The sequence below is a fragment of the Doryrhamphus excisus genome, chromosome 8 (assembly GCF_030265055.1).
Source record: "Doryrhamphus excisus isolate RoL2022-K1 chromosome 8, RoL_Dexc_1.0, whole genome shotgun sequence".
NCBI lineage: Eukaryota > Metazoa > Chordata > Actinopteri > Syngnathiformes > Syngnathidae > Doryrhamphus > Doryrhamphus excisus.
This window is the reverse complement of record NC_080473.1, coordinates 16,238,717-16,263,562: the sequence shown is the minus strand read 5'-3', so window position 1 is coordinate 16,263,562 and position 24,846 is coordinate 16,238,717. Positions and strand designations below refer to the sequence as shown.

The window sequence follows — 24,846 nt, the reverse complement described above, 5'->3', positions numbered from 1 at the left end:
TCATACACACAAAAACAAATCTGTGAATGTTTAATCCAGCATAGTATTTCCAGCTTCAATATTTCTTCCAGATCTGGAATACTGTATTTGTAAAAATGACAATTCCCTGGAATGTACAAAATTACATGATAATGTCAGACATGTAAGAATAAAGTGTCTTAGTGCCACTACCTTGAACACTCACAAAATGTTAAAGATATTCAGTTTGCACGTGAAATTTCAGAATGAACCTACTACTTTGAATGTCGTCTAACAGGGAGGCGAATGGGAGAACTTACAACTGGTGACATGTGTTTTAAATATGCTCTACATACATATGGTACACCTTTCTTCCTTCTGTGAACATCCGGTAGGTTGTCTCAAAATGTGAAAAGCATGATGAACAGTTTGAACCTCGCTACCTTGCTCTATCATGGTTTTTTGTGGGTGAATACTGCCTATTATTAGTTTAAAAATGCATATTTAAGCAAATTGTACTTATTATTAGCTAAATGAACCAACTAAATGAACTAAAACATAAATGCTAATCAGTGTTTGGTGAGACGAGGGCTAAACGTGATGCTAAGGAACAGTTTTATGTATGTCTTAGATGGCTCATTTATTTCTACTATATTGGGTAATAATGAGTGTGAAGCCATTTAAAGCCTCCATTACAATACCGTGATGAGATAAGAGCCACAGTAGGAAGTACGCTGTCCAGAAAAAAACAAGGAACTGCTTACGAGTGCGTCTGTTCACCTTATTTTCAGTGATTATATCTACTATATTGGGTCACACAAATGTAAGGCGTGTTATTTCATGTGTTGACGGCTCTGATAATGTTAAAAACTGTATTAACACGATTGTAAAGACAGGTTTTCTATGCCCTAACTACAATCAAACAATTCTGGTCAAGTCTAGAGCCAATTAACCACGACTGTAGTTCATTTGAGTTTCATCGTGAAATTCCACCCAGAAAGTACCCCTAACTTTTTGTGAGTAGTGTATGTTTGCACGACTGCATTCAGGTTGTATCGCTACTCTACGCTCCCTGACCTTACTGTTGCAAATAACAACGGCAGTTCCATAACAATGTCACAACTTGGAAAAATATGTTGCATTGAATGTAAACAAAATAACCATAGATGTCTGCCACATTGTTTTTACAAATGAGTGGAATGACATAATTGTGTGACACCACAGTATCATGGTTGAAATTTTGCTGAAAGAGTAAACGGAGAAGACAACCAAGTATCCTTCCGTGCAGCACCATTCTCAACCAGGACGCCTAAAGCAAGCCTCTTGGTAGGACATAGAATTGACAACGCTGAACATGTCTTTCCTGACAAAGGAAAGAAAGTTCTTCAGAGGGCAAAGTGGCTGGATGTTGTGGCGGGAAAGGGAGCTACAGAAAGTGGTGTGAAATGTCACGTCCTCTCCATTGTACAGCAACCTGATGAAAAACCCTCCATCTCTTGTTTTTATCCTCTCACCTTTAGTCTGCCTCTTTTTCTGCTCCCCCTGAGCCACCGAGGGACTCTTCCACAGTTCAAACACCAGTCTTGCTGCAAATGGCGGGAACCTGGCTTTCTCCAGTCCCAGTGCGCTCAGCAAGGGCGCCATGGTCACATCGTGAGCGGAGGAAAGGGTGAACACGTCATCTCTCGCTCTCGGTGGCTGTCGACCTGCAGCAGCCTTGGCAACTCGCTCCATCCTGGAGGCGGTTCGGTTGAGGTAGGGGTACATGGCCAGGATTGCATATTTACGATAGATTCCTGCTCTTCTCCGATGCGCCTCATCGTCTAGCTGTTGTCGACGGATTACAGCAAACTGAGCCACTGTTAAACACCCGCCCACGCTACCGTCTTCCATGGACATGCATGGGAACGATAGGCCGTGGCACAAGTGGCACAGCAGGGAGTCTATGGGGTTTGCCGCTCTGAGGGTGCGTGTGGGAACACCCAACGTGCGGGCCATGTCAACATAAGTTCTCTCCAGTTCAGTATCGGCCACCCTGAGACGATACTGCCTCCTCTGCTCCTCCTCCAGGTATCGGTTCCTGGCCGGGCAGTCGCAGGCGGAGCCACAGAACAACGTGCTCCATTGGTGGCGTACGGTCAGTTTCTTCCAGTTGAATTCTGGGAGGTAGCCGTAGAGGAAAGCCAGTCCGCTCTGAAGAGTGCGGCTCTTCCCTGTGGTCTCCACCCACACTTGACGAGGTGACCAGTTTGCAGGGACAAGGTGGTGGCGCTGGTAAGCTTGGCGGAGGAGTTGCCCATTACGCAAGTGCTGCACCACACCTACAAGTGGCATATTGTCAGTTTGCATGACTAAAGGTTCATTGTTCAGTGAAAATCATAGGTTGAAGCATTTTAATAAAACTGCTGAGTTTTTCTAGAATGCTGTATTGATAATAATAAGCAATAAATATTGACATTAATCGGTTGTGGATACATGTACCGGGTCTTGCAAGGGACGGCATCGGTTGGCAGTGTCTTACAAACATTGTGAGAGCTTGGGCTGCTGGCGTAATGTGCCTGCCGGCCAGCGTTCTCCCTGGCTAGCGGGCGCTGATTGATCCGAACTTGCACCAATGTTTACAGGTGCAAGGTGCAAAGCAGAATTCACCAAGCATCTTACATCACGCTTGGGAAAATGATGTGGTCTTTTACATATTAGAAAATACTGTAAGGATGACACTTCCATATAATTGGCATCTTTTTTAGAATGTAATATTAACGTCTTCATCAACAAACATTAACCAAAGAATTAGAGAAAACAATTGTTCTGTTCGCCTACCAGTTTGCGTGAGCTCTCCCATCTCGCAAGCACTGTGGTTGGGGAGGCGAGGGATGGAGGCCAAAGACGACTCCCAGTGTCCACGGCCTCCCTGGGCCATGTGACTAATGAAAGCGCTCAGCAGAGGGTGCGAGGGATTCCTGGGAAAATATACAAGTTATGAATGACAGTTCCAATAATGGAGAAGGTCATTGTTGTAGTTGAAATGGAATGCAACTGTCAGTATTTTCCCAATCAGAGGTCTGACAGAAACAAACTGGGCTCAAAAAGGTTGGGGACCACTGATAAAGGACATGTAAAGTCTATTTCCTGCATTCGCCACCAGGTGTCTCTATTGCGCTGCTGGCCGTTAACTGCAGCAGTTGATAGTTTAAACTCCAAGCACAGTGGGGATTTACATAGACCACACATACACATGGAAAAATACAATAAAATACAAAAGAATGAGGGCAGCAAGAGGAGCAGTCGGTGATCTGATAGTGGAAATGATTGGAGATTACAGTTCAATTTGACAAATCTGTGAGAGGAGCAGCTGAGCGCTCAGATTAAAACCCAGCGCGGAGGGGGCATCTGTGGCAGCACAACAAATACACACTGGATCAGGACCATACCGTAAAAAAGTATTACCTCTGCCCCACGTCCACAATCACACAAACCACAGAAAAATGTGGTCTGTTAATGTTAAAGTTTGGGCACCCCTGATCATTTTATAGATTTTCCTTTCTAAATGACTGCTTGTTGGGATCGGCCAGTTTAGTTAAATATATCATATCGCTATCGATAGTTTGTAGGATTTACATAAAGTGTGCAACAATTACTTCAACAAAAGTAGGCAGGTGCCTACAATTGGGCACCCCGACAGAAAAATGACATCAATATTTAGCAGATCCTCCTTTTGCAGAAATAAACGCTTCCTATAGCTTCCAATGAGGGTCTGGATTCTGGTTGAAGGTATTTTTGACCATTCTTTCCTAAACATGAATCTGATAAAAACAGATTAAATAAAATAAAATGTCTCTCCATTAGACTGATTGTTGCCAAACACAGATGACTGAGAATAATTTCAATATTATACATGTTAGTGTCTGATGTACCTGCTTATGGACAGGGTGCAGTTTATGGCGGGCCTTTTGGTCCTGGGAATAGAGTAGAGAGGGTAACGGTCCCCATGACGAATCATTATCTGGACAGACAGCAGGGTGTAGTCTGCTGGACTGTGACCTGCAAGAAGGCAGTCTTCATCATCGTACAGTACATTCAATTTCACTAATAGTGACCCAAGTTACAATAACAAATACATTTTCAATTTTTTTTTAATGACAATAATTTAGATTTTGCATTATAGGATCTTGGGAGATTCTAAGCAGAGCAGATATCTTAGCCCAAGCATCCACAAAGTTTGAGACCATCGCTCTGTCCACTCTCTGGAACTGATTTTTCTAAACGTCCCTTGCTGTCCATCCCCAAATTGTATTTAGTTGAGAGGAATGGGCAGGATGGCCCAAAAGACTGATGTTTTTCCTCTGGAAGAAGTCCTTTGTCAGGTGGCGACATAAAACGACAGAAACTAGAGTTGGAAAAACCCAGTGATTGCCACACAGACGAGGGCCTTCATCTCCAGCTGCTGTTTGACGCTCCTGCACAACCGGAAGCTCCATTGTTCCATATAAGGAAACGGTACCCCAGATCAATCCTGCGCTCCCTCCACAGTGATGTGTGGAAAACATCTCAGGTGGGATCTCCTTGTCATACCAGCAATGTTGGACGCCATCAGGACCATCAAGGTTAGTTTTCCTCCACCTTACAATCCCCCATGTTTGGTGCTCTTGTGGAAATTCCAAACAGGCAATTTTGTGCCATTCAAGGAGAAAAGGACTTTGAAGACGTTTTTTGTTCTCTCACAGATGAGAGATCCATTTTTCTATATTTAGAGTACAAGGTACATTTTGGGACTTGGTCATTTCAAAAGTATCTTGCAGGCTGAAAAAGTATTAGCACCTCTGTTCTAGATTGTTTGTCTTTTGAAAGCAAACAAAGTTAGAGTTTCCTGACGAACTGGCTCTCGCAGTTCGGGCTCATTTCGACATCATCGGGATAATGTCGCTCAGGTAAACAAACATGGCGGTGTACGAGACAGGGGGTGGTTGTAGTGATTATACCAAAGATTGGAGCAATGTGTCAATAGTTTGAAAAGGTTTGGACAAAAACAGTTGGGAGAAGAAATAGAGAACGTGTAAAACATGGAGATGAAGACTGGTTGCCTTCAAAACACAGAAGGGAAAGTGTTGCTTACCCTTGATTTATTGTTTAAAATTTAGCGTAAATGTAGTTTTTATAGTCCTTTTTATTGTATAGGTGTGTTCGCGTTTGCCACCGCCACCCCCCACAGTAAACATATCGCTGTCAAAAGATGTAATTACAAAGTACGTATATATGTTGTGACAGTGGAAATACTTGACATAGTGACATTGAATCCACATTCAGGTCAATACAGTAATTAGTCAGTAAGGCAATCCTGTCACAGCTCTCACCTTCCCAGGCTTGTTCTGTGCGGTTGGGGCTGTTGCAGTAGCTGAAAGCTTCGGATACGGGGTCGGGCTTCTGAGTGTGAGGCACTGGAAAAACCCTCTTTCTGCTCTTGACCAGAGACCCACTAACAGCTCCATTTGCAGCCTGGGGACGTCTCTCCTCCACAACAGGAGTTGTGGGGATAACATTGACTGCAAAAGTGACACAAGTAAGACACAATGAGACAATCCCCAAAGTAATGCTTCCGCAAAATGAAAAATAATATCAATTGCATGTTTAGTCATCTTCAATGTGAGTGAAATACTAAGTACACCTTATATCCATGCCAACAGCTGAGCAAATGGGAACGGATGGAAGGGCTAAGGAATAGAACTGAGATTGGCCTTAAAATGCTTATTAGCCTGGAACATGTTGCCTAGACACCAGTGACCTGCGATCCTGTGAGAAACTCCAATAAGTTGGAGAGGTTCTAGAGACTGGAAGACCTATTCAAACGGCTCCAACTCTGAAACAAAATAAGATGAACTCAATTGCCCCCTTGGTCAGGCAAATTTCCAAATTCAAAGATGAACCGTACAAATATTAAGTTGCTGCTGAGAGACCCGAATCTGTCTGATCCTGCATGTGTAAGTACATACATAACACAATGTGCGCTTTTACACGTTATCTTTGCAGTCACAAAATCACAAATGTCTTTTTACACTTCTGTTTTATGCAAGCCTTCTTCTTTGTGTGAACTAAGCTGATAATTCATGCATGGAAACAACAAATGTACTGTAATTGGAGCATCTCAGGTGTAAAATTCAAAGGGAAAGACAAGCTTCCTTAAAGTGGCGCTGCAACTGTTGCAATTAGAAATATGGGTGACATATTTGAGCTGCTTTGGGTCACTTAAAACTTGATATTGCCATCATGATGATTATTATATTCCATTTACGAAGGTTTGTTTTAGACAAATGCAATATTTAAAAGATATGTCAAGCAAGTATTTTCCAACAGACAAGCAAATATATTTCCCTACTTACTTACTTAAGAACTTTATTTATCCGTTAGGATCTTCATTTGTGCAGAGCATCAGAGCGTGCGCAGTTCGTGTACCAAACAATACGATATAAAACACATACAGTCAACAGATACAATCAACCATCTATTTGCAGAAGAAAGGCTGCCAGCACGATACCACACACGATAAAAAACAGTGATAAAGAAACAATGCTAAAAAATATGCAGGAATAAATAATACTCGATAAACTTTAAAAAGTGTCAATCAGTGTTAGTGAGCCACGTGCAAACGGATACACACATGCTTACCTAACATGCACACACATGAAAATCATGAATTCATGAGCCCTAGAAGGTTTTCATACAGCTGTCTTCACATAGCATTAAAGCTAAAAGCAGTGCTGATTGTTTCTTGTATTGCTAAAATAGACATAGACTTTCTTTATTGTCATTGCACAATAACACAGCAGTGAAATTGCCAACAAAATGTCGTTGCCTGGCTCCCGTGTAATTAATAAATAATAAATAAAATATCATCTGTACAATGCTTTCTCCATATACTCACCGATGATGAGAGAGAAGAGAAAGTGCGCTACAAGAGCAGAGAGCATTTTGTCCAACGCACAGAGCCTTTTGCGATCCAGTTCAACACACTGTAGTTCATTGAGAGCCACAACTGGTCTCTCTCTACATCCTGCACACTGTCACCCCCGCCTACCAATTGACACGCCTGCCTGAGCTAACCAAACTGTTGGAACTTGCTCCGTCCAGGCAAGTACACAAAGGAGCTATTGAAAGGGGCTGCCAAATATTATGCATGCATACAAATGAATGGCACATAAAGCATATAGTGGAATGCATCCACACTAACAAAACACCCCATCATGAATGAACGTCCCTATGCAACAACATGTTACCCTGAACAAGACAAGTGGCAGAAAATGAGTTAGAGAACTACCGGACACCACCCACCAAATAATAAAATCACTATTATTTTCATGTCCAATGTGACCTTAATCCACAGGGACAGACCCTAATGTGGGAACAGATTGGAATTTTCCTCGGCACATTTAATTAAACACTAATGCCAGACAACTCAGGAACAGCTTGGGATGTCCCAATAAGCCTCCAGTTGCGCTCCGTGTCCATTTTTGTCATCTCCTGAACACACCATGCAGGAAATCTGACAGGAGGATACTCTATAGATGTATATATTTTTTAATGTGCCCTATTTGGATCTTTCAGCCACTGAGAAGATCAGACGTTGAACTGGATTTGGCGTGGTGCAGGTTTATCAAAATAATCTTTAATAATGATCAGACCACTGGGATAGCAGACAGATATTTGGCCTATGTATGGGATTAATGGCTGCAGCAGTGTAAAGAAACGTGACAATGTAAATACATAACAAAACAGTCCAAAAATTACACTTCAGTGGTCCAAAATTATTATTCCGGATACCATTCACTTCCTACCAATCGATATACGTAGGTTTACGCAAAAGCATTGTAATATGCAAAACTAGGGCTGTCAAAAGATCTTGTGTCACAAGATTCAAACGTGATAAGATTCAGCAAAAAAATGGGACAATAATAACTAAATTAATTCATCACAAAATTAATGAAAATCAACTTGATAATTTTGCTGGCCTCAATGTATTGTCATTTACAGTCATGTGAAAAAACGTTGCTATTTTTCTCCCATGACCATATGTTTCCTTGCATTGACTGTGGCTGGCAGGGATACTAGTCAACAATACCTACTCTAGATGAGATGGGAAACAATGGCCCAATGTGGAAAACCTACCATTATGTACGACGAGGCAGTCTGCAAAAGATGTGATTGAGTTGCCACAAATTCTCCTAATGTGATGGAGCAGCGAGAGGAACTCTCATAGTGCTGGGTATTTTTAGGATGTCTATAGGGGACTTGGGTTTGTTTTGGTAAGAAAGGGTTCTGTTCAGGAGGGAAGCAATGAGAGGATGTGTAAATTTGAACATAAACAAGGTTATTTTCTGTATCAGAAGACAGCAACAGAATGGAGCAAAATCATTTAGTTTAAAGGTCATGCCTTTGCAAAACTCACTGCAAAAGATGAAATCACAAAAGCAGGAGTTTATATTACAAAAAATAAAAGTAATTTAGTTAGTTTGTTTTGCAGTTTTATGCTTGAAAATACTTAATTTAAGAAAAAATACAATTTGCTTAAACACATTTCCATGCATATATTCAACAAGGAAACCATCATTTATTAATTAAACTGAATTAAATAAATCTGTTGTTCTGTAAAAATAATTTTGATTTGAATAAACAAAGTAGTATTAAGTATTTCATCGGCTGTACTGTACTGGCAAAATACCAAATAATGAAAATGTCAAGAACATATTAAACAACATTTCATCCATCCCTAACAAACATTTACTCACAGAACTGGAGGCTGAAACTGACGATGGCCAGCACCGCCCCGCTCGCCACCACCAGCAGGAGGAAGCAGTTACGGGCCAACATCACGTCGTGTGATTGGTCCCTGTCCGTCAGCCATGCAGCCTACAGTCCATGTCTCAACTGTACCCTGGACACATACAGTGGGAACACAGGTCAGTGAACAGCCGCCTGCTCTCTCTAGCCATGGCCAGACAAACATAAGAGCATTTGAGTTAAAAAAAAAAAACAGCAGTGAGGTGGCATTGAAAAGATGAGCTAAAACCAATCATTAAAAATGCTTCCGGTTAAGCTTAAAGGGGACCTATTTTTTGTACTTGTCTGACCTAAAAATGCAGTTAGAATGTTGTATTGTCGTATTAAACCATGCCAAAGTTTCAGATAATGAGGTTTACGCATTTGGAAGTGAGCCCGAAAGAACTTTGGGATGGCTTAAAACATTCGTTTTTGAAGAGACATGGTAAAACCGCCCCTTTGTGACGTCACAGAAGGGCGACTTCCTTATATGGTTCATAGATAGGAAGCACTTTGGGCGTGTGACCAATCACAGCGTAGTGGGCATGCCCAGAGGCGTGCCGTGGGTGGAATACATTAAAATAGACAGTTTTGGCAGGAAGTACAAATTAAAGGAAATACAGCTGGAATAGGTGCATATTCTGGAAAATCTAAAACGTTTTCTGTGCAGGTTATTGTGTGTAGCTGTTCTATAGGAGACCATGACTCAATTGAAATGGTTGGAAAATGAGCATCATAGGTCCCCTTTAAAGACGTCAATTTACATCAAGTGAAATAGTTTTTGTCCAGTCATTTGTATTTTTTGCGGACCCAATCTTGTGCATATCTCATCTCATGACACCCCCAGTACATAGTCTCAGCAGCCTTATTTTCTTTCTTTTTTTGAAGGTATGCCGTCACTTTTGTGAAATGGATCCCGTATTCAATATTGACGGTTATGGTATAAGTCTGTAGCGCTGTAGAAAAAGGATGGAGACCAAGAATAAAAGGGGGAAGGAAAACCACGACCAACAAATGTATCCCTACACAATAAACCCTGCCATTAGCTGGTCTAAACATAGCACAGGTTCCACCAAAGTACTGTACTGACTGTAAAACGATGCTTGAGTCACTAACCCACTATACTGCTTGTACACACAAACGGGGAGCTGGAGGATCATCACACTCCAGTCCAACATGCCCGGGGGGGGGGGGGGGGGGGGGGGGACGGGGGTGTCGAGTATACAATGCTGGACTTGCATGTTCAGAGAAGGTAGCTGTTTTTAAAGCGTTGTGCTGATCTCATAACCTAGTTCCGACGTGGTTGACTCAATGTTTGTTTTAACCCAATCCCAAGGTTCCCCTTCAATAAGGCTCATATCCCTGCAATTTGATGGGACATTTGGAAGTGCTATTATCTTCCCGTGATGCTATATTTAGGCATATATTTATGTATTTATATATATATTTTAATAAGCGTGCAAAGGTATTTTACCTTTCCAACCAACGCTGTACTGAATGTGTTACAATACGGACATGGCATTGATGTTCGCGTCTATTGAACTCAGGATCGCTTGTTAAATTGTTAGCTAGCTACTTAACGCTAATCCCGCATGGAGACACAAACAAACTGCAAGGTTGGCTTTAGTGAAAAAACAACTAAAGACAAATCAATGCAATCAATGCCGTGTCTCCTGCAGACTTCTAACTGCTGTCTGGAAAAGTTGCGTCGTCCACGTCTTCCAATGCCACATCAACAGTCGTGCTGACTACACAAAACAAACACTAATACGTCGCTTGCCTGTCACTGCACATTATATAACCATTGTTCATATTTACCTGTAGGAACTGGACGTCTTTCCCACACGAAATCGGTGAACTCCTTCGTTCTGCTGTCTGGGTTTCTACTATAAAAAGCGACGTAGACCGCTGTTGGGTCGCCCGTGACAACGACCTTCACTTCCTGTATACGGTTTTCAAAGTAATACATCTGCGGCTGTGATAGTACACGAACAATTCACAGCATGGACACGCTTTGGATAAAAAAACAAATACAGGGAACAGATGTCTATATTTTAAAGCTCGTTTGTCTTGCACAGAAAAATATACAGAATAACTAGTTTATGGTCCCGATAGCACGCTTTTATTTTTAAGTGAATATCCGGTAGCTTGTCAGTCGAATCCATTACGGCTGCTTTGGCCAGACGTGTCGCTGTTGAGTTAATGAACTCCAACCTCACTCCGCCATCTAGTGGAAGGTTAGGAGTAATACATGCTTGAAAACCATTTAGTGTCACATTTTACCATCTGTCTACAAAACAATAACACACTCACTGGAAACGCCACACCAATTATTATTATATACAGTATATATTATTTCTGTACATTATGAAAATACAACAGTGGCATAGAAAATGGATGGATGGAATTATTTTAGCAGCAGAAGTATGTTATATATAATTATATATATATACATATATATTATGGTTATTATATAAGTATGTTATTTTGTAAGTTTCAAGAAAAGCAAAACAATTTAATTTGTTAAATTTAAATTGGAGAAGGAGTAGCATTTAAATAAGCTGCATTATAAATAAGCTGCATTATTAAGCATGTCAAGTTTACTTATTGTTAACATTTATGACGGCTCTATTTGATAACCTTATTTTTGGCATCCACATCATTTATTCACATACATAAACTCAGAAAGGAAGTGTGCTGTGCCCAGTCCCAGTATTTGGTATTAGGGTGTATCTATGCTGGGTATTTGATATGGGTGGACATGTGGATGTCAATTTGAAATGAAGAACCAACACACAATGCTGAGAGCGTTCACAGACATTGCCACAGGCATCCACTGCTCAGTGTCACTCTTCCAGAATGTCTTGTCTGCTGTGGCACTTAGTTAAACAATGGTTAACTTATTTCTAAGTTACTCCCATTCAGGCTCAGCTGATGTGGTCCAGACATCGGCCAAATACTCAAAAACAAAAAAACAAGTGAATGCAGAAGAAAGAGGTATTGCCATTATTGCCATTACTATATGCCTGCGTATTGCTTTCATGTTGCTTATTCATATCAATAGGCATCCTTTGCATCACATAACAAGTAATAACAGCTTTTGTTTAAAAGGCACAACTTTGCAGATTTATGTGAAGATGTTGTGGTCTTGTTCCACATGATGTGGAAGTTCCATTGGTGGTGCCGTCAAGCCCATCAAAGCCGACGTAATCATGACCAGAAATGTACAACTTAGATTCTAGTAAATTCTATTATCTTCATTTTATAGCATGCTTCTTGGCCGCACTGTTTCCAGTATGTGAGTTTGTGTATTTTATATTATTTGTATTTTTTTGTCCAGTCAGATTTGAGCTCTATATGTTGCCATGTCAATCTAATTGGCCCAGGGCCTTCAGAATCGCGAGTGCTGGCCCATGTCGCTTATAAACATTATCAGCAATCAGATTTCAGATTCTCCTCACATACAGTAATATCAACATTTTTCCGTCCTGTGAGTAATTGCTGTCTGAAAGCCGTTGCCTAATACATAAAGTTACCTGTACGCTTGAATGCCTCATCACATGAACAGAGCAGAAAGCACAAAGAAAGCAGACAGACACGGCGTTGTTCATTGTTCTTTGTGTGCTATAGGAACAAATACAAATAGTGAATGGTTGTTTGTCTATATGTGCCCTGTGATTGGCTGGCCACCAGTCCAGGGTGGACCCCGCCTCTCGCCCGAAGACAGCTGGGATAGGCTCCATCACCCCCCGTGACCCTTGTGAGGACAAGCGGTAGAAAATGAATGAATGAATGCTTGAGATAATACTGTAGTGTAGAGGTTTGTAGTTTATCTGGAGCCAAGCCTCGACCCTTGACCAATTGCAACACAGTAGCATGGACCGAGAGGAGGATGCGGACATCTGAGCATGTCGTCCAAAAGGAGAAGAATGCAGATTTAGCCTTTACATAAGTTGAATTTGATGAAGTATTTCATTAAAATAAACTTACTATAGTGTCCCACTGGGATCCAAAGCCATGTTAAAAGCCCCTGAAATGAGCAGGATAGCTGATGGCTGAGATAATGATGCACAGCATCATACTGCAGTTGGACTTCCAGGCCCAATAATCACAAACTTTCTGAAACTTCCTCTCTAACTCATTTTTGAAAAGATGTTATGTTAACCCTGATTGGTCCAGCGGTTGCTCATGAATTGGCATAACTGTAAAAAGTGTCGCGTGATGAATCTTGGCTGCTTGTGTAATTATTATGACATAAAGTATCCCACAGGAAGTTGAAGGCCGTCACTGCATCGTTGTCTGTAAATCCCTTGCCTCAAGCAGTAATTTCTGAAGAAATTGCAAACACATGATTTGGGCTGTGAACGTGCAACCGTTTAACTGAAATCTTTTCTCCAATAGAAGTCATGGGACAGGCTGAGACAGGAAGGATAATTGGGTGAAGCATGCATTTGCACGAGTGCTTTAATGCACCTACGTTGGCATGTGGAATCTTCACCCTTTCTAAGGTATTTTCATTGTATGCTTCCATCATAATTACAATATCACTCAGCAGAACACAGACGTATTGTCTTAGAAAATGTGCTTATTGTGTTTCGATGTTATGCTTCAGCCTGCAAATAAACACACACCCAAAACGGTACATTGAAAATGAGATTATATGCACAATCTATTCATGTAGTTCATAAACTATGGAGTCAATTTTATTCAAAAAGTTCATAGAATTTCATTGTTGTCTCATATTATACATTAAACATTTTCAGACCAGTTTAAAAATTGAAAGAATTCACATTTTCAACTGTTGGATCTTAAGAAGGTTCTTAATAAAGCTTCAAAATGCAAAAGAAGAAATTAGATTTTTGAGTATAAACAATTTATGGCAAACAACAATTAAATTAAAACTTTTCATCAACTGATGATGGCCACAGCCTTTAAAAGCCAAAATCTGGCCAAAAAGGTGAATTCAATTGTGAATTGGGTGAAATGTGATCTGTCAAGTATTCACACTGTCATGATCTCTTGATGACACCTTTGGTTAGCAGGTTATTTTTTGCTTCATGCATAATTTTAGCTGTTTGAAAATGTACTACATCAGCAAATTGTAATAACTGTGATTTTAGAAATATTGTGACAAGCATGCAAAAACATGCAAAAAGAAACCAGGAAAGGGGGCAAACACTTTTTTATCACTGATGTGTATGTCAAAAGCTAAGGACGCGCCCCTGAACTACTGACAGAAAACGTGTATGTTCATATTTAGGTCAGCTGTCAACCTAATATGGCCTGAAGCTTCAGATAGAGCCCATAAAAGTCATATATATGCATGTGAGTAGTCAGCTATTGGTACCTATGAGGTTAACAATTGAGGGAGAATACAAGAGCAGTATATTGATAGCTACGCTGTTAACAGTTCATATGTGCTTTTATGTTGAATAAACATTTTATCACCCAAATGCTGAAAAAAATGCAACATGAATTTTTGCAAGAAAAATTAGCATTATTGCATTAATATTAGGATTGCAGGCTTACATACAGTACACTTTCTTTTTTGCTCATAAATTTTAAAATGTAAACATTAACTGGTTCCTACAAGATGTAGCACTTTAGTCTCACAGGAGAATTTTACTGACAGGTCTCCTGCTATGAAAAATGTCAAATGGGTGCAGTCTGGGTACAAAGGCATGTGAACAAATATGGGCCATGACGAGTCACACATGGAAATCACTTCAACCCAATGCCCTGAAAATGGTTAAACTTTAACTGGGCTTTCCTCATGGATTTCAAGGTCTAAATATAGGATAAGGAGAAACCAAAAAAACAACACTGACATCAATGTCTAGTCACCTTAACACTCACGCTTGCTTAAAAACATACATAAAATCATTTACTATATCATATTTTTACCATCTATGCAACAAACACAGTAGCCCATATAGTAAGACACTCTGTGGAGTACTGATACATTGTGGGAATATGTTTTTTGGTTATTCATTCATTCATTTTCTACCTCTTATCCTCACAAGAGTCGCGGACGTGCTGGAGCCTATCCCAGCTGTCTTCGAGTGAGAGGCGGGCTCCACCCTGGACTGGTGGCCAGCCAATCACAGGGCACATATAGACAAACAACCATTCACACTCACATTCATACCTATGGACAATTTGGAGTGGCTAGCATGTGGAGTAACCTAGCATGTTTTTGGAATGTGAGGGGAAACCGGAGTACCCGGAGAACCCGGAGAAAAGCCATGCATGCTCGGGGAGAACATGCAAACTCCACACAGAGATGGCCGAGGGTGGAATCGAACTGGGGTCAACATTTTATTATTCAGTCATTTTAGATATCATATTTATAAAATAAAAGATTCAAACGTTATGACCTTTCAATGCCCTGAGAATACAATGACCTGGATGATTGACAATATTCCCACACACACTTTATACTAACAGTCAGGCAGCACTGGATAAGAAAGAGTGGCGCATGATTCAGGCTGCAGTAATTGTGTAATTAGGTGGGTTTTATTCTGATGACCAAATTGGAAAACCTCATTGAATGTCAACAAGTTCTGAGTTACAGTAGACCCCCCTCCCACACGCACACATGTAGTTAGTTACATAAGTACACAAAGGATGTCAGTATCAAATACTTGGGTGACACAGAACAAACGGAGGCCAAATCGTTGCTCAATTTTTTGAATGTTTTTTTAGTACTTGATTCATTTGAGTCACGCGTGTGCAGAAACCCGCTCATACGCTACAACTTTGGCAAATGGAGATGCTTGATGAGCACCCGTGAGTATGTGAAAATCAAGTATTTGTCCAGCACCCGTAATCAGAGGTGGACTGGGGCAAAAATGTGGCTTTGGACTTTCTGGTCCAGACTGGCTCACTACAATCCGTGCACAACAGTCTGTGCCGACCCGCCGACACTAAACAATATCCCTTTATGTTCTGGAGCCTTGAATAAATAAATGAGTGAAATCATCCATGGGTGGGCTCACTGGGCCAGTGAAGGGGTCTCTGGTGAGACCGTGTCCACAGGGGCATGAAAAGTAGAGGAATAATTCTGAACATGATTATACAGAACATGCAATCAGAACTTTGACTAGTTGTCCAAAGTATGGAAAACAATATATTTGTCTGATTTTACAAATTGTTTAAATGCTTACATCAATGGCAATGTTCATGATGCAAAATGTTCAGTTGTCTACAGTATGAATAATAGTACTTAAGTTCTCTATAAGTAATCCCAATAAACAGTTTGATTGTAAGAATGTTACTGGAGACTCACATCTGTAGGGTCAAGGTTCATTGCCAGTCCAAAGTCAGTGGTCAGACAAACCCGTTATTTTGACATGAAACAGAAAACACGGGGTTAGAATGTACCTAATTTAGTTCTCCTTTATGCGAGCCTTATGTAATCAGATTAGTAAATGCTTGCCTTCCAAAGCTGCTGTGAAAAATGGTTGGTAAAATGTATGAATGCTTCATGATCAATAGTGCGTATACATTTAATAATAATAGTTTATTTACAGTACGGTGTGACGCGTGACCATGACAAGAGGTCAGTCATGACACTTTGGCGTCGTTCCAGCTGGAAGGTGATCTTTGCCCTTCAAAATAAAAGTGCTATCACGTGAAGAAAAAGTGACGGGGCGGGTTCACCGGGGATTTCAGCCAATCAGCAGCCCCATCTTTCGGTTTCTCATTCAACGATAAACAGAGAGACCTGAGCAACGGCTTGGACAGTACGACCGTATCCATCGTGAGAGTAGAACTCATCACAGACATTTTACCACGATGAAGTACTCAACCGTTTGCAAAGCTGGCGTCGTAGACCTGTCGCCCTGAAATCGATTTTTACCACCGGAAGACTGCTGGCTCCGCCAGCCAGGCAGCCAGCTAGCTAGGTAGCTATTGCATAGCATCGTTTGTTCCCCGCCACTGACCTCCACAATACAGTCGTGGAGTATCGTTTATTCGCAAAGTGGGGCTTTTGATATTGACCCGTCTCGACACCCCGGCTCCCGTTGTCTCCTTGCGGTTGCCCGTGGACGGTTCCCGAATATGAGACAAAATGAGTCAAAGAGATACCCTAGTTCATCTGTTTGCAGGAGGGTGAGTACTGAGTATTCTCATGCAAATGACTGCAAAAGCAAGCTAGCTAGCTCCACGCCATTGCTACCGTTGCTAGTTCTCGCACTTCTACACAATTTTCATGGTATTGATGTGTTTCACTTGCTTCGTGGGGTTTCCTTTCACCATATGGCACCTTGCCTTCCCTGGCTATGCCTTTGCACCTGCTAGCGTCTATTTTAATGTCATAAGTTGCAATGACATGTCAATAATGATCTGCTACTGTCTATTTTACAGTGTTAGACACAGCTCGTTGGCAGACACTATTAAATGTTGCTTGGAACTCTTAACTGACCCACGACATGGAGTTTGTTTTGTTTTTATAGCGTGTGGCATCATCGGTCATTACGATGATGATGTAAAACAAAGTGAAAACTCAGACATCGAGCTGGAATGCGACTGATGTAACACAACAGTGGAGGCACTAATCTAGGGAGTATGCTACTGCACGCCACAAAAACTATGCATTGTTTCAAACTACGCGGGATATAGTTTGAGAACTCCTCTCTGTAGCTAAAGTATGTTCTAAAATATACCCATGCACAGTGCTGAAAGATGTGAAACTCTTGTCGGTAACTTGTATCTCAGCATTGGTATTTCAGATGAACTCTGACTAAAGATAGCTATTTAAATTCTCTATTGGAGCCACCCCAGTAAACTGTTTCACTTGCTGTATTCTAGTTTATGCCTTTATTAACATGTGAGCATATGAGACTGTATAATATTGCATAATACATATTACATTTATACTATGTCAACAGCTCTACTTTTGGTACTTTTTAACATGTAAAACACTTTGTGCTACATTTTATATATGAAAAGTTCTCTACAAATGACTGAGGAAACATTACAATTCTTTTGTGTGGCCTGGGACTGGCCACAGAGCTTTAGAATTCACTACTAACATAATGTAGGCAACATTGTGAATGCTTCCCCTAACAGCCTTTTCTTTCCGTCCACCAGATGCGGGGGCACGGTAGGCGCCATACTGACTTGTCCACTGGAAGTCGTGAAAACACGTCTGCAGTCATCTTCAATCAGTTTCTATGTGTCTGAGGTTCAGCTGAGTACAGTTAATGGGGCAAGTGTGGCCCGCATGTCCCCACCGGGTCCCCTGCACTGCCTCAAGTGAGTCTGCATTTATCGTACGATTTGTATTACTCTATTTGCAAATGCACATCAATGATACAACGAGGAGAGCTGTAAATACACTGCCATGCAGGGATAGAAATGGCGTGCCGTTGGTTAAGTAAGAAAATAACAAGGCTGTTTAGTTTGGTTAATAAAAGTTATAGACCTGTTTTTATAGCAAAGGTATCCTGAATATCATAATCTTAACATCCTGATAGAAGAAGGATATCCCTCAGTATTAGGTAATGTGTGTAAGTATATGCTCTTTATGGTAGACTAATTTGTTGTTGTCCTTTTATTTTCAGATTAATATTAGAGAAGGAAGGACCCCGCTCGCTCTTCAGAGGCTTGGGACCGAACTTGGTGGGTGTGGCACCTTCCAGGTAAGACAACAGAATTTTTAAAATGTGTTTGTTTTTGCATTAGCAGAACTGTGAACCTTCAAGGAAAAAAAACAAAGACTATCAACCTGTTTGGATTGTAATTACAGACTTGTTTTCATTGAATCCAGCGTTCAAATTAGAAAAGGTGACTATCATAGAATTTCTTTTGCAATGCCACAGTGATATTGTTAGTCATTTGCATATGCGTATACAGTAGACCTGTCCTGACCCATTGGGGGCCGATCTGCTGTATTTTCGAAGGTCAGGTAATATCGGGCACGATATCGGGCTAATCCGGGTGCCATATCACGTTAATCACTCTGGGCCACACATCAACATACTAGATGCGGTAATGCGCCTCGAAGCTGGTTGCCGCTCAACTCCCGCCACCCACAAAACGCAACACCACCATGTAGACTTATCCACGGTGTACCATGGTGAACATTGGATATTAGGCTCCGTAGTTACAGCGGTAGTTGTCCCTCACTCTTCCCAGACTGCTGTGTCATGATGCGGTGAGCTTGCATGGGAAGTGCCGTTCTAACCACGTTGTTTATACTATGTCAATAAATGATTATTGCTAATGAAGAGAGCGTAACCCAGCAGGTTAGGATTCCCAATATGTTAAGGGAGTACAGAGTGAACAAAAGGACAGAAGCTGGAACTGTATGAGGTACGTTTAGTATTATTATTGTTGTCACGTTTATCTACTCCACTGACTCCGGTCAAGTGACCACACAACAACGCTTCCGGTCATCAAAATATCAGCACATCTTGTGGGGGTACAGATCGGGTACGGATCATAACCCAAAAAATGTGAATCAGGAAATCAGTAATCCCTCATTTACATGTACAAAAATAAAACTGCTGGGGCAGTGTCACAGTTAATGTGTTTCATAAGGAACCCTAGTGATGACTCACGAGTCTAGTACCTGCCTCTCAGAACACTGACACCTAGGGCCAGTGTTGAATACTTTTCAATACTTCCAATTAGAATGCTTCTTCTTCCTTGAAATTGTATTTTAATTAATTTTGTCAGTTCATTTAGACATTTCTGCTTGAAAATGCTTAATTTAAGCCAATAAGTACAATTTACTTAAATATTAATATTTTTTGCTGCTAATAAGCGGTATTGAACCACAAAACAGTGCTAATCTAGTAGTTGATTTTTGAAAAACTGTTATAGCGATAATCAAACTGTGATATTATGTGGCATGACTGTAGTAATTAGACGTTCAAAATCCTGCATTTGCAGGGTAACGTACGCTCTAAAATAAAATTTGGCGTGTTGTCCTTTAATATTTGGATATGGTTTATTCCTTTTTAAGCTAATGTTTAAACCAGCTGACACAACCAGCTGTTAACTAGGTTGTGAACACTGAAGAAAATGTTTACGACAAACAACAAAGTAACATGATTTAAAAATGTTAGTTTTTCAGTCAGCGACGAGCCTAAATTCCCCACAAATGTGTTTTGCAGCCACTGCAGACATCGGTGAGCCCAGTGATCATTTGTTATCATTAGTGTAGTCATGAAAAGAGCAAAGTGGTAGCTAATGATGACATTGCTTAGCATTTGTTGAGTGTTTTGCTGACATGACGTAACAAGTGAATAGAGAGGTGTGGTGCTTCCCTGCCGTGACACTTGAGAATCTCTTCACAAAGAACACTTTCTTTTTCTGACTCCTGATGTTTATTCAATCACCCCTTTTGTCTCAACAGAGCCATCTACTTTGCTGCTTACTCAACAGCCAAAGAGAAATTGAACAGTGTGCTGGAACCTGACTCCACGCAGGTTCACATGGTCTCGGCTGGAATGGCAGGTAACTAAGTACTGCACGTGTCACAGTTGAATATCCCCGCTTGGCAATGCTTATTTATGTCCAATCGAGTGACCATTTCCAGAACACACAGCCATAGCAATGCAGAGCGAAGCAGACTGGATGAGTTAGGATCACATTTGAGTAAATTCAGTATCTCCTGTGTTGCATTGCCATTGCAGACCCTCTGCAGTAACTTTGTGTTGGTAGAACCAGTTTGTCTTGACCAGCTTGACCTTGGAAATCGCAGCTTCCTTTGTTTTTGTTATTCTATGACCCAGTCGTTGTATTGAATAATCTTAGAAGCCACTTTAGAAGCCACACACACAAAACCCAACAGGTCAAAATCGGTGCACATTTTCTAGATTTCCAGTGTGAGTTATCGATCATTATGTCACTGTGACCCAGCTGGGCAAGGGGAAACATTGCAATGTATGTCACTCATCCTGCAGGACCAACAGACTGAATGTCATTTGTGTGTGTGAGTAAAGTTGAATCTCACAGGTGCCATTTTTAGCACGGCATGACTCACACCTTTGCAGCCAAGGTCAGCATTTATCACAATGACTCCCCCACTGGCAAAAGTAATGTGCTGCAGTGTGAGACTGGGGCTTTAGTCACAGGTGGTAAGGCTTTGAAAGGTAATTATTTTTTGTCTGTCAAATGTAACCTGACACATGAAGCAGATGCTTATCTGAGATCATTCCATTACTTATAACGGGTTCACTTTTGGGTTCCATATTTGCAATATTTCCACAAGGTAAAAGTTTTCACTAATGGCAGCATATCGGGCTGAATTTCTCACAAACACAGTTTTTTCCGCTTCTTGCAGGTTTTACAGCCATTACAGCAACCAATCCAATATGGCTTATCAAGACCCGTCTACAGCTTGATGCAAGGTGAGATTGCCACTATCATGATGATCTTTTTGTTTATGTGACTTTTGTCTCTTCATACAATATTTCCATAAAAACATAAAATCTCCATAATATCATATCCTCATGATATGGATGGTGGGATACATCTGTATATGAATTATATGACAAAACAAATCGTTCATGGACTAAAGGACCGGTTCCAATTGTGACTCCTTTGATTGGTCGTCCTGTTTTTGTTTCAGAAATCGAGGAGAGCGGCGGATGAGTGCGTTTGAGTGTGTGCGGCGTGTGTATCAGTCCGATGGCCTGCGGGGCTTCTACAGGGGGATGTCGGCATCCTATGCCGGCATCTCAGAGACTGTGATCCACTTTGTGACCTATGAAAACATCAAACGACGTCTTTTGGAGGCCAAGGCCCCCCAGAACATGGACGAGCAAGATGAGGTATCCAAGGATGCATCAGACTTTGTGGGGATGATGCTGGCGGCTGCCACTTCTAAGACGTGTGCCACATCCATCGCTTATCCTCACGGTGAGTATGATTTTAAGCCAGGTGACTTGCCTGACTGAATTCCCTGGAACATCTGCAATGTGATTCCCTCTACAGAAGTGATCCGCACCAGACTACGCGAGGAGGGTACCAAATATCGCTCCTTCTTCCAGACTTTAACAACAGTTCCCAAAGAAGAGGGCTTCCGCGCCCTCTACCGCGGCCTCACCACACACTTGGTACGACAGATTCCCAACACCGCCATCATGATGTGCACCTACGAGCTGGTGGTCTACATCCTGCATGGCTAAAGTCTTCCCTTATTTCGAAAGCACTTGTAATCCAGCTCTTGTTCAACGATGGAGAAACAAAAAGCAACCTGCTGGCAAACAGACAAGCAGCGTCTCGATGTTAATGACAATTTGAAGTGGCGGGTTTACTTTACTACCAAAGGCACAAGGAAGATTGAAAGACACTCTCATTGATGTGGGGTGGTGCAGTAGAAAAACAATCCCTCTCTTATGCATTCATATTATTATTGATACAATGTTGTCGACTGTCATATAGTCTCTAAATAGCCTAAAAAAAAGCTCAGTGTCAAAGTCTTAACACAATGAATTGATCTTCTGGCTCTTACACTATTCATTCTGAAACATCTCGTTATACTTCCAAACACGTGGTTATGAAACAGTTGTCATCATTACTGACCTACTAAAAAGTCAGAAGTCGCCGGGCATCATTTCATACGTAGTTAAATTCAAAATGAAGCACACTTCATCCTTGCAAATTGGAGTAAAATGCCAGAGGATTGTGAATGTGCCTTAGGCAGAAGCAGGATGAGGGTATAGGAGAGTATAGCTTGTGGTGTGTTCGGGTGTGGCTTTGTGCTTAACTTGACAGAAAAATGTGAAACAATGCAGTTGCACAGGGGTATTTCATGGTTTCAGGCATTTAAGGAAACCCACGCTAACATCATTAACCCTCCTGGGTATACAGTAGACTTTGGGTAAGGCAGGGGTGTCCAAAGTGCTGCCTGGGGGCCATTTGTTGGCCGAGGCTGTTTTTTTTCAACGGTTCCACCCATCCATCCATGTTCTATCCTCATTAGGGTACGCTGGAGCCTATCCCAGCTAACTTAGGGCTCGAGGCGGGGTCCACCCTGGACTGGTGGCCAGCCAATCCCAGGTCACATATAGACAAACAACCATTCACACTCACATTCATACCTATGGACAATTAGGAGTCGCCAATTATGTTTTTGGAATGTGGGAGGAAACTCCATACTCCACACAGAGATGCCTAATCGGGGAATCGAACCCAGGTCTTTCTGATCTCCTGACTGTGTGGCCTTTAAATTGTTCCATGAAAAATAATAGAAGTAAATTATAAATAAAAATATAATTTAATAAGAAAACTCGGAAATTTACCAGAGTACAGTCAAAATATGAAGAGAAAAAAGTTATACTTTTCCGAGAGTAAACTAAAAATAATATAATTTTGGTTTTGTTGTAATATTTGTATTATTATAAATAATTTTGGGATGGGAAAGTTAGGCTGAGAAAAAAGTTGTATTGTTACAAGAATGAAGTCAAAATATATTTACAAAAAATAACCTTTAATGCTATATGGAAATATAGAGTTGCGATATTAAAGAAATGTTACTATGGAAATAAAGTAGTTACATATAGAATATTGCTGAGTTACTTAAGGAGAATTTTGAAATATTCGGAAAATAAAACTGTAAAAATGGTGCAAAAAGCGTAGTTTGCATTATCGCCGATATCACAAAGCGGAGATGCCTTTTAAAAAAAATAATAAAAATGGCATATCTACATGTGTTGGTTTACAAAATATGAAAGTGGCCCTTGCATCCTTTCATTTTCCAGGATGTGGCCCTCAGTGGAAAAGTTTGGACACCCCTGTCGTAAGGCTTGCAATCAGCTAACCCTCCTTGGTCTTTGCTTTCCGTGCATTTTGATCTCTTTATTGCCCGTATGAAACCACTGCCTTAGAAATACTGTAGCATTTATGCTTGAACAAGACCAGTAACATCCATGGGCAAACTGAACCACAATAGTACACTGCTAACTACTGGAATGTAAATATACAGGTGTATGGAAGTAAAACACTGGCTCATTTTATTAGTAAATGTGCACAAATTAATTTCAACCAATTGTAATATTGATATATAAAATATATTTCCTTAAATAATGTGATTTTGTTTGTCGCGTTTGTTTGACTGATAAAAGCAAATACAAACCATGTAGCTTTGTGGGAAAGAACATTTGCCTTTAGCTGTGAAAGTATATTTTCCTAACTGTTCTCACTGCATTTCACTTTTCTTGATATCTCATTTTCTTTTTTACCTCGGCTAGAAAAGGCTTATTCAGTCGCGAGGACAATCCCCTCAGCCTTTCCCTGGAATCCTGCGGTTGATATATTGGAAAGGAATATGGTTGTCATAAACGCACAATATCCCATGTACACGTATAACGTTTTCTTACCTGTTGTTGCTCCTCACGTACGAGTCTCCAATCTCGTACGGGTTGGCTGTGTTAATTGTACCCAACCATCCAAAAACTAATTGTAAATCGGATTAAATGATATGCACGGCTCGGTGCCATAAGCGGTAAAATGCAAGTATAATATACATTTTTCCGGCTACATTGTACAGTCTATTTGCAGTTCCACGTTGTGCATTCTTCCTTTCATCCAGTGATTATTTTGCACCTATGTTTGAATTGTGTGATCGTGAATGTATGTTTTCCGCGTGCTTGCTTCAATGACTAAGGATTCGGTCGTGTCTTGAGTGGAAGAGACATCAGATCTATGTATGCACTTGATTGAGGAACCGCAGGAGGAACAGTGTTTTTATCCTTTTAAGCAAATTGTTGCCTTTTTCCTGCGGATCCTTTTTTCCCCTTGTTGATGAGCCTGCTTTGAGTGTGGCTCTGTCTATGCATTCTGTCATACCTGTTTTGTCAAACAAGTCAATAAACTGGATAGAGTGCAAGTACATTCACGTCGTCACCAGTTTTTTGGTTTATGGTTATGCTTATGTTTATGCTGTTTTAACCAGTAGGTGGTGGTAATAGCAGTGACAAAATACTTCTTAACCAATTTGTATAAAATATATGATGGCATAACCTGAGCAATATTTACAGCACTTTTTATGGTTTCAGTTAAAGAAGCCAAGCAGACATTCAGAAGATTTGGGGTGACTCTCACCCAATAGGAAGCCATTTT

General features: G+C 40.9%; 2 protein-coding genes across 4 annotated transcripts; one reads left to right on the top strand and one right to left on the bottom strand.

Moving 5' to 3' along the window:
- Positions 1-7: 7 nt before the first annotated feature.
- On the bottom strand, positions 8-10,706 carry pxylp1 (2-phosphoxylose phosphatase 1). 2 transcript variants are annotated; one of them, XM_058080767.1, is made up of 6 exons: positions 10,585-10,706; positions 8,736-8,881; positions 5,310-5,498; positions 3,873-3,999; positions 2,779-2,918; positions 9-2,279 (listed from the first exon to the last, which is right to left on the bottom strand). In XM_058080767.1, the coding sequence occupies exons 2-6, from the start codon at positions 8,815-8,817 to the stop codon at positions 1,255-1,257; spliced, it is 1,563 nt and encodes a 520-aa protein (XP_057936750.1). In that variant the 5' UTR covers positions 8,818-8,881; positions 10,585-10,706; the 3' UTR covers positions 9-1,254. The 2 variants fall into 2 exon arrangements, with proteins under 2 accessions (XP_057936751.1, XP_057936750.1); XM_058080768.1 differs by lacking the exons at positions 8,736-8,881; positions 10,585-10,706 and adding an exon at positions 6,875-8,655 and having other exon boundaries at positions 8-2,279.
- Positions 10,707-16,448: 5,742 nt separating this feature from the next.
- LOC131135006 (solute carrier family 25 member 36-A) lies at positions 16,449-24,618 on the top strand. Of its 2 annotated transcripts, none has more exons than XM_058080791.1 (7): positions 16,449-16,673; positions 17,863-18,027; positions 18,336-18,413; positions 20,135-20,235; positions 21,065-21,131; positions 21,353-21,642; positions 21,718-24,618. In XM_058080791.1, the coding sequence occupies exons 2-7, from the start codon at positions 17,996-17,998 to the stop codon at positions 21,909-21,911; spliced, it is 762 nt and encodes a 253-aa protein (XP_057936774.1). In that variant the 5' UTR covers positions 16,449-16,673; positions 17,863-17,995; the 3' UTR covers positions 21,912-24,618. The 2 variants fall into 2 exon arrangements, with proteins under 2 accessions (XP_057936774.1, XP_057936773.1); XM_058080790.1 differs by having other exon boundaries at positions 16,449-16,881.
- Positions 24,619-24,846: the final 228 nt, after the last annotated feature.

Excerpts from the sequence above, each read along its gene's own strand:
- LOC131135006 (XM_058080790.1), top strand. The coding sequence starts at position 16,841 with ATGAGTCAAAGAGATACCCTAGTTCATCTGTTTGCAGGAGG. Across the intron at positions 18,414-20,134 it reads GTGGGTGTGGCACCTTCCAG|AGCCATCTACTTTGCTGCTT; the intron begins GTAAGACAACAG and ends TTGTCTCAACAG. Across the intron at positions 20,236-21,064 it reads GGTCTCGGCTGGAATGGCAG|GTTTTACAGCCATTACAGCA; the intron begins GTAACTAAGTAC and ends CGCTTCTTGCAG.
- pxylp1 (XM_058080767.1), bottom strand. The coding sequence starts at position 8,817 with ATGTTGGCCCGTAACTGCTTCCTCCTGCTGGTGGTGGCGAGCGGGGCG. Across the intron at positions 4,000-5,309 it reads CACAGAACAAGCCTGGGAAG|GTCACAGTCCAGCAGACTAC; the intron begins GTGAGAGCTGTG and ends GCCTTCTTGCAG. Across the intron at positions 2,919-3,872 it reads TGCACCCTGTCCATAAGCAG|GAATCCCTCGCACCCTCTGC; the intron begins GTACATCAGACA and ends ATATTTTCCCAG.